Source organism: Microtus pennsylvanicus, chromosome 5 (genome assembly GCF_037038515.1).
Source record: "Microtus pennsylvanicus isolate mMicPen1 chromosome 5, mMicPen1.hap1, whole genome shotgun sequence".
Taxonomy (NCBI): Eukaryota; Metazoa; Chordata; class Mammalia; order Rodentia; family Cricetidae; genus Microtus; species Microtus pennsylvanicus.
This window is the reverse complement of record NC_134583.1, coordinates 138,473,115-138,483,628: the sequence shown is the minus strand read 5'-3', so window position 1 is coordinate 138,483,628 and position 10,514 is coordinate 138,473,115. Positions and strand designations below refer to the sequence as shown.

Sequence of the window (10,514 nt, the reverse complement as noted above, 5' to 3'; positions counted from 1 at the left end):
TTCCTACTCTAGGGATATGCTGGGCATGGTATCCCCTGTCTGTCCCTTGAGATTGCCTAGGGTCTACCCAGAATACAGTCCAATGGGTGATTCATGAGAACAAGAAAGGACTGTTTTTACCACTCTGTCCCCTGAACTCAAGACTTTTGGCACCACTCACTCCTTCAGAGTTCAGGACACAGTCAAGAATGTCGTCAGAGTTTGACTAAGCATTCAGCCAAAAGGTCTGGGACTTAATAAAGACTTCAGATTGAAATGAGGCAGCCTTAAATGTCACTTCAGGGATGCCTCTGGGTGAGAGGACAGCAGGACCTTTGAGTCTAGCTTTTGACTTCTGATAGGACAAGAGGAAAAATCCAGACAGAACTCTGCTCAGCCCCGTTCAGAGCCATCTAAATGAGACACATGGAGTTTTTATGAGTTAGTTGTATCAGTTCCTACACTGCCTGCTACAGGCTGTTATCTGACCAAGGTGGTTAGCTCTGTTCTGTGGCAGAGTCTTCTAGGGCTGGTAAAGGGTTCAACCCATGAGCCAAGGGACTATCTGTACCTTGGAACACACAAAGGACAGGTCTGGAACTCATATCCAAGAGAGCTATGTGCCCTGTGACTGCCTGGACTTAGATGAGATTTAAATAATTGCTTTCTTTCTGCAATGTTTCCTGTGTATTTGAGATAACTTCAGCACAAAAGCACAAATTTAGCTGCGCAGCGTGAGGATCTGAGTTTGGATCTCCAGCACCCATGTGAAAAACAAGGCATGGTGGTATGTGTTTATAACCCCAGCTTTGGGAGAGGGAAAGAAGAGATAAATAAATCTCAGGTACTCACTGGTCAGTCCATCTATCTGGAGTGGAGAGCTCCAGGCTCAGAAGTTAACATAGAGACCGATAGAGGGTGACATCCTATTCTAGCCTCTGTACTACACACATTACACATACATGCACACACATGTATGCATTGCATGAACACACATGTGCAAAGACACACATGCACACACACGCACTGCGTGAAAACACATGTGCACACCCACATATGCATGTGCACACACATGCACACGCATGTATACACACATACACATCCATGCACATGCACACACATGCACACACATGCACATACACATGTGCACATGCACCCACCCACGCATGCATGTGCACACACATGCACACACTTTTTGAATACCTTTAATCAAGTTTTCTGGCCCCTTATTCCAGTCTTTGTTGCCACTGTCTTTGTCCTATATTTTTCTGCATCATGTCGTACACTGCCATTGTGTTAGACAGCCTTTCATTGCTGTATGGAGAGCCTGAGATCACCAAGGTATAGAGTGTAAAGGTTTATTTTGGCTTATGGTTTTGTTTCAGTCCATAATTGCCTGGCTGTGTTGTTTTGGGGGCAAATGGCAAGGCAGGCCACTATAACAGGTACTGTATATTGGAACAAGTTACCCATCTTACTGATTCTAGGAAGCAGAGAGGGTGGGGGAGGAAGAGACTAATTTTCCATAATTCTCTTTGACAAGCACATCCCAAGTGACCCAACTTCCTCCCACTAAACCTCACCTCTTAAAGGTTTTGTTACCTCCCCATTGCACCATAGGGCGGAGTCCCAGCCTTTAATACACAGGCCTTTGGGGAAATACTAATTCAGACCACAGCAGCCATTCTTAGCAAATATTCCCTGAAGTTCATATGGCTAAGAGTCTGTCCCCATACATGAAGTAGAAGCGATGTTTTGGTTGAGGCATACATGTCTGTTGAACTTGGTCATGATAAGGTTGGATTTACAATGGGATTTTCTGGAGCTTTCCTCGGTGAAACAATTTTCTAGAGCTTCTATCTATAGACCTATTTGAATCTGCTGTATTTTCAGTCTGGGCAGGTTCACCTGTTATTCACTCATGGCCAGTAAAATACAGCAGTGGGGAGCTGAGGAGGTGGCTCAGTTTCTAAGATGGTTGATTCACAAGCATGAGGACCTAAGTTCAGCCCCTAGGACTCCAGTAAGCACCTGGCATGGTGGCACACACTTGTAATCTCAGTGCTGGGGAGATGGAGACAGTCAGATCCTTGGAGTATCATTGATCAGTCGGCCTAAAGCTAATCAGTGATCCCTAGATCCCTATATGAGTACTGCTATCAAAACAACAAAATGACAACAGCTTTTGAAGAATGATACCAGACAGACAGACAGACAGACAGACAGACAGACACACACACACACACACACACACACACACACACAGAGAACAGGTTTTTCCTGGAGTAAAGCAGACCTGAATTGAAATTACAGCTTCTTAGCTTTGCATGTATTGGTGGTTACCTAGAGCCTTTACCACATTGTTTTGGCAAGAGGTAAATTATCTTTTTTGGAAAGTTCCCCAGTACACACATGAACTACTTAGCACCAGGAGTTCATATTGGTTTCTGCTCCATGGATTATGGCTCAGGGGGTGTGGTCGCCGGGTGGAAATAGGCACACAAACAGGTGGCTTTTGTATCATAGCTGGCTTTTCTTCTTGTGTGAGTGACTCACTGGAAATTTAACGGTGAGATAACCTGCTACTGGTAAGTCCTGGTAAGAGCAGGACTTACCAGAGAGGTAATCAGACCACGGGATTCAGCCTCTTCTTGAAGCCCTGGCCTACAACAGCTTCTGAACAGTAGTTACGAAGTCCCTTTTCTGACAGACCTGTCACTGTGCGGCTTGATTTATGTGTCGGTGACAATGCTACTAAAGGTTATGATACTTAAGCTTTTCAAATGTCGTTTTTGTTATTCTAGCTAAACTGAGACAGAGAGGCCTGAGGGTTTTTATTTAAGGAGGAAAAGGAGAGACAGCAGGTCAGGAACTCAACAATTCTCTGCTAGGACAGCAGGAGCCCTACAGTTGCTGTAGCTGAGAAATAGGAGTGAGCCAGAAGTGGCAGGATTCAGATCTTGGAGTGAATCTGTGAAGCACAAACTGGTTTGATAGCTGCTAGGGAGATAAAGATGGTATGGTCCCTGGTGGTGCTGATCCACACTGAAGGCAAAGTCACCAACTCTTCGACTTCCACCCGGTACTTCTCTGAGCCCGTGGCCCAGGGAACAAGCCTCAGACCCAGGGAGCTGCAGTAATTTCGACTGTCGCGCGCCCCCTTGCTCAGTACCCACACACCCTTTGCGCCCTGGGGGAGCTGCCCGTGGTGCTGAATTTTTCCTTTGTTTGAAAGGGACCGCACACAATGCGTGCAAAAGGCTCAAAGGGTCCTCTGCAGAGCCACAGCCCTTAAATCCCTGACCAGCGGCAGACTCAGCACAGCAAAGCCCTGCTAGACTCCCTATCCCACTCTAGCGACTCTGTCAGCTGCAGTTGGAGCTCTGCAGAATCTGGAGATGTCCTGTCCGGTCTTCCTTTCATACCTAGTGTATCTAGATTTCTCTATCCCCACATTCTTTCCTACCCTTTGCCTCTTGAGACTGCATCTGTTGGTCCCCACAACTTGACTCTTCCCGCATCTCCTCTCACCTCCCCCTTGGACACGCCCCTCCAGAACAGCTTCTCTGGGCACTGCACACTTCCGCAGTGGAGATCACCCCTGGAGTTTGGGGCCCAGGTTACTGGCCCTGCCCCCTTCCTGGCTCCATCCCTACTGCACACGCAGCTCCCCTTCTCTAAGCACAGAGTTGGGCAACATGCTCCACCTCCATCTTCCATAAAAGGGAGAGCTGGAGTGGGGGAAGAGGTGGAGGGGAGGAGCTCTCAGACCCCTCAAAAGCTGCTGGCCCACTAGGTACTTCTGGATCCATTAGCAGAAGAGAGCAGCTCGAGTGGCCATCTGGGCCGAGGACTCCCGAGGGATAGCAGGCAGTCTGCGCCTGCCTTTGAGAGTCTTTTCTTGCCAGCCAAGCCAGCTCACAGGTAGGACCAGCTCTCAGGTCTGCCTTCCTGGACCGCAAGAGCTAGCCACTAACAGGAGCGGTTTAAAGTACCTGTACTAGGTTTATTTTATAGAGCTGGGAGGACAGCATTTATTGCATTTGATGTTCTGGGGCTAGTTATGTCAAAGAGTGGAGTTGGGTGATGGGGAGGGTACATGAGGGGTGGATGGAAGATGGAAAGTGACAACTTTGATTACCTTTGGACAGGTGGCCATGACCTCACTGCCCACTGGAACCCCCGGGGACCCCGATTTGTTTTCTGGGCTGCCGCCAGCTGACTCCACTCCAGGCAACCAGAGCGCAGAGGCCTCAGAGGGCAACGGGTCGGTGACAGTCCCCCGCGCTGCAGCAGTCACGCCCTTCCAGAGCCTGCAGCTGGTGCACCAGCTGAAGGGGCTGATCGTGATGCTGTACAGCATTGTGGTGGTCGTGGGGCTGGTGGGCAATTGCCTGCTTGTGCTGGTGATCGCGCGCGTGCGCCGGCTGCACAATGTGACCAACTTCCTCATCGGCAACCTGGCCTTGTCCGACGTGCTCATGTGCGCCGCCTGCGTGCCTCTCACGCTGGCCTATGCCTTTGAGCCTCGCGGTTGGGTGTTCGGTGGAGGCCTGTGCCACTTGGTTTTCTTCCTGCAGCCGGTCACCGTCTACGTATCGGTGTTCACACTCACCACAATTGCTTTGGACCGCTATGTCGTTCTGGTGCATCCGCTACGTCGGCGCATCTCACTGAAGCTCAGCGCCTACGCTGTGCTGGGCATCTGGGCGCTATCCGCGGTGCTGGCGCTGCCGGCCGCAGTGCACACCTACCATGTGGAGCTCAAGCCCCACGACGTACGCCTGTGCGAGGAGTTCTGGGGCTCACAGGAGCGCCAGCGCCAGCTCTATGCCTGGGGGCTGCTGTTGGGCACCTATTTGCTCCCCCTGCTGGCCATCCTCCTGTCCTACGTCCGGGTGTCGGTGAAGCTGCGGAACCGCGTGGTGCCTGGCAGCGTGACCCAGAGCCAAGCTGACTGGGACCGAGCGCGTCGCCGCCGCACCTTCTGTCTGCTGGTGGTGGTGGTAGTGGTGTTTGCTGTCTGCTGGCTGCCGCTGCACATCTTCAACCTGCTTCGGGACCTGGACCCCCGTGCCATCGACCCCTACGCTTTCGGACTGGTGCAGCTCCTCTGCCACTGGCTGGCCATGAGCTCTGCCTGCTACAACCCCTTCATCTACGCCTGGCTGCATGACAGCTTCAGAGAGGAGCTGCGCAAAATGCTGCTCTCCTGGCCTCGAAAAATTGTGCCCCATGGCCAGAGCATGACCGTCAGCGTGATCATCTGATGTCACCCCGCCAGTCCTGAGCTGGGGAGCTTCATATCCCTTAGCCCACATGAGACCTAATTCCCACCCAGTTCTCTTGTCCAGCTGTCTGTCTGTTTTTTTGTGTTTCTGTAAAATGTTAGGTGAGCTTTGGAGCAGAAGAGCCTGGGGAGAGGGAAATAGATTTATCAATTCTTCCTTCGACTCCTGCAAGCAAAACCCAGCTATTTCTCTGGGTTCAGAAAAATAATTCAGAAGCAAGTTTTTCTTTTTTTCTTCCTTGCTTACACTGTGGGTGAGATTTAAATGTGTTGCTGGGGTTGGTGAAGATTTTCAGCTTATCTTTTTGAAAGGCCCCAGCTGAGATATAATGACGGATTGTTTTGTCAACCTGGGCCTTGGAGTCTATTATTTCAGATAATTATGTATCCTAAATCAGTACCTAGGATTTCAACATTGCCTGAATAAGACCTTTATGCTCCAAGAGATTTTCAATTTTTAAACCATTCAAATTTCTAGTATAAAATCCAGTTTTAGGTTATCTTTCAGGAGGTGCTGCTTTTGTCTCCCTTCTGACTCCTCAGCTACTATATTGAAAGGATGAAGAAGCAGCTCATTTGGTAGAGAGCTTGCCGAGCTCTGGGTTCATTTGCTGCATATCAGGGTATGACAGTGCATGCCTGCGAGCCCAGAGCTCAGGAGGCGGAGGAAGAAGGCTCAGGAGTTTATGGTCATCCTGGGTTACATAGTGAATTTGAGACCATACAGACATTGTGTGTGCGTGCATGCATGTGTGTGTGTTGTTTACACAATACAGAAACTCATATGTTTGGCTTCGTGAATGCTCAGTGCAAACTGTGTGTCACAGCATTCTCCTGCAGCCTCTAATTGCTGAATTTCAACTGATCAACAGCTGCCATCTGACTGCTCAGCACCTGTTCCCTGGAGACTCTTGCAACATATCAGCCCAGAAGCCAAGGGCTGGAAAAAAATTACTTAAGGATAGCACAGAAAAATGAACTCCTATCCACAAGATGTATAGTTCAAATGCTAATCCCTTTCAGGGTTGTGGAAACAGATGAAGACTGCTGGGCATGAACCTGGGTTGGGGATCAGCACAATGACCTCCTGAGAGTTTTGATAATGAGCAATGTATCTGGGACAAGGGCCTCAACAATGTATGCTGAAACAGTCACTGGGGTAGTGAGAGAAGGGGCTTTGGGAAAGGATACATAGAATCCTGCTATTAACCTAGACCCTGTAAATTGTATGGCAGGAATTAGTGTCTGTAAAAAGCCTGTGAGGTTCTAGTGCTTCTTCAACAAGGTTTCCTCTCCTCTTCTATTACTTTTGGAAAGAGACTAGCTCATTTATCAGAGTGCTGTACGAGAGGAGGTGTGGTACTAAAATGATAAGGGTTAAACAACTAGGCTCACACCTACAGCAAGAATATTTGCTCCTGAGCCAGGCAGTTCTAGAAGTCTTTAGTAGCTACCAAGCTACATTCCATAGACCGGGGAAATGATGTTCAGAGAAAAGTTGAAGCAGGTTAAAAATGGGAGATGGTAACTACCTCTGGCAGTAGCACCTAACTGACTTTGAACTTTATCTAAAGACTGGAGCATGGAGAACCTATATTCTAACGATGTAGTCCGTCATTAGAATTGTACTGTTACAGACAACTATTGTACTTGCTAGGCACCCCAGAGATGGACTTTTGTGCTTCTTGTGGAGGCTCAGAGCCAGGTCATGCTTTTGATGAGCACAAGTGGAGAGAACAGGAAATGGAGGAAGAGGTGTGATTAGTTCGGGAGAGATGTAGTTGATTTTGGTCGTTTTGTTGAAATGGCTGTTTCTCAGCCATAGCTGCTCTTAGAATTCCCCAAGGTTTTTAGAAATCCAAACCAAACCAAACCAAACAAAATACATTGATGCTTAACCCTTGTCAAGACCTCCTTCTTAAAATTTAATCAGCTTGAGATGGGGCCTAGAGTCTGCATTTTTCAAAACACTTCTGGAAACTTTAATGTGCAGCCTAGGTGCGGTAGCTTAAGAAAGGCTATTTTTCTAGTGCTGCTCAGAAATGCCCCTGTGAGTCTTCATTTGTACCTACCGAAGTTGTTAAGAATCTGTACTTGAATTTGGCAGTGAGTTATGCACCACAGCTGAATACTCCATCAGTCTATCCACCTGATCTATCCTCTTTAGAGAACAATCCTCATGATTAGAATATTTGGGCATTCACCCAGCAACTTTTTTCAATCAGTTCCTGTGTAGCCTGTCAGTTTAGAAGGAACATTATTCAATTTCAGTTGAACTGCTTATAAAGTTTCCCATCATGAACTAGTCCAAGACTTCACTGTCAAGGTGTTAAAAAGTTCCCTTATTAGTTTAAGACTACACCAATTCTGAGAAGAAAGTGTCCCTCTTAACCTAGAATGATCGTCACCAGTTTGTCATGCAATGATTTAAGTGAAAAATTTAAACATTTGAAGTTTTCTGGGGGTGTTGAATTAGGCAATACTTATAGTATCTTTGCAAATTGTGAAAATGGCAGGTGACCAGCAACTAATTAATTGTTACTCGTTGTGACATCTGTTTGGAAGTAGTTTGCCAAACAAGCTGACTTGTAAAAACATCTCTTAGAGATGGTTTCAGGGAACTCGGCATAGGCTTATACATAGAAGTTGTATTTCATAATTTGTTTTTGGTTAGTATCAAGTGCCCAAGACGAGTAACCAGGTCTACTCCTGCAGGAAATGAGTCAAGAGCGAAGCTGGGAACCGAGCCAGCTTGGAACTCGGCAGCAGCCTGCCTCCCCAAGGCTGACAGGGGCTCTGTAATCCTTTTTGCAAGCATTGTCAGCAGACCTCACTTTTGGCATGTGATCAATAGATTTATCTCACCAAATCAACAGAGGAGTATTTCAATATGTGTTGGTAATAGTGACCTGGGAGTAGCAATGGTAGGCGACGCTGAAGTAAACAATATTCCAACTGATGCAACCTTTTTTGAGCTTCTGCCTGATGGATTTCAGGCTGCTCTCTTTGCGAGGGCAGCTCATTTTCAGGTTTATTTTCTCTGTGAACTATTCGACCATCTTTCGTCTGCATTCCCGATTATCCAGTAGTGTTTTAGATGCAAGGTCAGGAACTGACCTCAGAGGCACTGTGTAAGAGCGTAACTTGATGGTGAATGAATGCACTGTTCATCTCTCCCAGAGAAGGGCTGGGAGTGCCTGTGTTCCCCAAGGCATGTCTGTAATTGATTTATGACCACACATTGATTTCTTTACTTTATGTGTAAGATGTTTTTGTTGCTGAGTCAGTGTGGAGATTTCTCAGGCTGGGGCTTGTAGTGTGTTTGACATAATAAATATTACATTGGTTGCATAGTCTTTAGCTCTGGGATTAATGCATCTACCCAGAGTCATTCCAAGCAAAAAAAAAAACTTAGTGCCCAACTAAGATTTCATCAGTGTTTACTAATTCCAGAGATGAACTGTTCATGTTGGCTTTTCTATGACCCTCTGTCCCCAATTTGCACGACGCTAGCATTTTAGTCTATGGTACTAAGGTTTTCCCAGGGACAAAAGCCTAAATCCACAAGGCTATCAAAAAGAGAAGTGGAGTATTTCATGCTGAGTTTTGATGCTGTCATGAATGTAGATAAATATCTAATGGTCAGCATTTTATCAACCATTTCCCACATGTAGCTTGGAAAAATTCTGAAAACATACTATATATGGGCCAATAAATAAGATGCAGAACATTTTAAAACATTAATGACAGAGTCATAAACTATTTTTTTTTGCTGAATATATAAAATCCTCATTTTAAAAAGGATTTATGGCTGGCAAGTGAGAAGGCTCATTTAGTGATAAAGTGCTTGCCACCAAGACTGACTATCTGAATTAAATCCCAGGACTTATACAGTGGAAGGAGAGAACAGTCTCTTTAGTGTTGTCATCATCTGACCTCCACATACACTCTGTGGCTTGCACATACTCTCTAATATCAATGAATTAAAAACAAATTCATGGGGGTTGAAGGGTGGATGGAGAGGTGGCTCAGTGGTACTTCAATCATGAAGACCTAAGTTTGGATCCCAGCACCTACATGGGGTGTTCACAGAAAGCCTGTAATTTCAGCTCCAAGGGATCTGACACTCTTCTGGCATTTGAGAACATCAGCACGCACTCACTGTTCACACACATTCACACTCACTCATAAATAAAATAAAAATAATTTATAAATGGATTTATGAACCCATTTCCTCTGCTCCCACTCTTTCTGGGCACAAAATAAGTTAGTGTGCAGAAACTGGGAAAGGAGGGTGTTCAGACTGGATGGGATGTGCAGATACTGGGAAAGAAAGGTGTTCAGACTGGATGGGATGTGCAGATACCGGGAAAGGAGGGTGTTCAGACTGGATGGGATGTGCAGATACCGGGAAAGAAAGGTATTGAGACTGGATGGGATGTGCAGATACCAGGAAAGGAGGGTGTTCAGACTGGATGGGATGTGCAGATACCGGGAAAGAAAGGTATTGAGACTGGATGGGATGTGCAGATACCAGGAAAGGAGGGTGTTCAGACTGGATGGGATGTGCAGATACCGGGAAAGGAGGGTGTGCAGACTGGATGGGATGTGCAGATACCAGGAAAGGAGGGTGTGCAGACTGGATGGGATGTGCAGATACCGGGAAAGGAGGGTGTTCAGACTGGATGGGATGTGCAGATACTGGGAAAGAAAGGTGTTCACACTGGATGGGATGTGCAGATACTGGGAAAGAAGGGTGTTCAGACTGGATGGGATGGGAGTTGGTTGTGATTCACGAAAAGCCTGGTACTCAAAGTCAGTCTTTAGTGGCAGTAAGCCTCATTGTGGCAACCAAGTCCAGACATTCCTAGCAGGTCCTTGGACTATTCTCTGCTTTTCAAAACTTCCCCCTTTCCTTTTGTAGTCCTCTGTTTTGCCATTTGTCCTTGCTGCTGCTCTATTTATCTATAAGATACCTCCTGTCTGAAGTCCATTCTGACCTAGCAATATGGAGCTGATGGGGTTCAAACACTTATCTTCTGTTTGGTTCTCATAAAGGAGACCCACTGGCTACTGAAGATGTAACAGAGAGTAGCTTTGCCATGAGACTGGTGTGCTCAGGGTTGCAGCTCACAGTGTTACCTGTACCCTGTGGGGTCCAGGGGCTTCATCATCACCTGCTTCACAGTTAAACTGCAGCCTCAGAAATTTGCCTAGAATTTTCACAGGACCCAAAGCTTGATAA

General features: G+C 46.8%; 1 protein-coding gene across 1 annotated transcript; it reads left to right on the top strand.

The window, feature by feature from the left end:
- The first annotated feature begins 3,732 nt into the window (after positions 1 to 3,732).
- Positions 3,733 to 8,668, top strand: Prlhr (prolactin releasing hormone receptor). The gene is made up of 2 exons (XM_075975131.1): positions 3,733 to 3,903; positions 4,131 to 8,668. Exon 2 carries the CDS (start codon positions 4,137 to 4,139, stop codon positions 5,247 to 5,249), a length of 1,113 nt encoding a protein of 370 aa, XP_075831246.1. The 5' UTR covers positions 3,733 to 3,903; positions 4,131 to 4,136; the 3' UTR covers positions 5,250 to 8,668.
- The last annotated feature ends 1,846 nt before the right edge of the window (positions 8,669 to 10,514 follow it).

Excerpts from the sequence above, each read along its gene's own strand:
- Prlhr (XM_075975131.1), top strand. The coding sequence starts at position 4,137 with ATGACCTCACTGCCCACTGGAACCCCCGGGGACCCCGATTTGTTTTCT.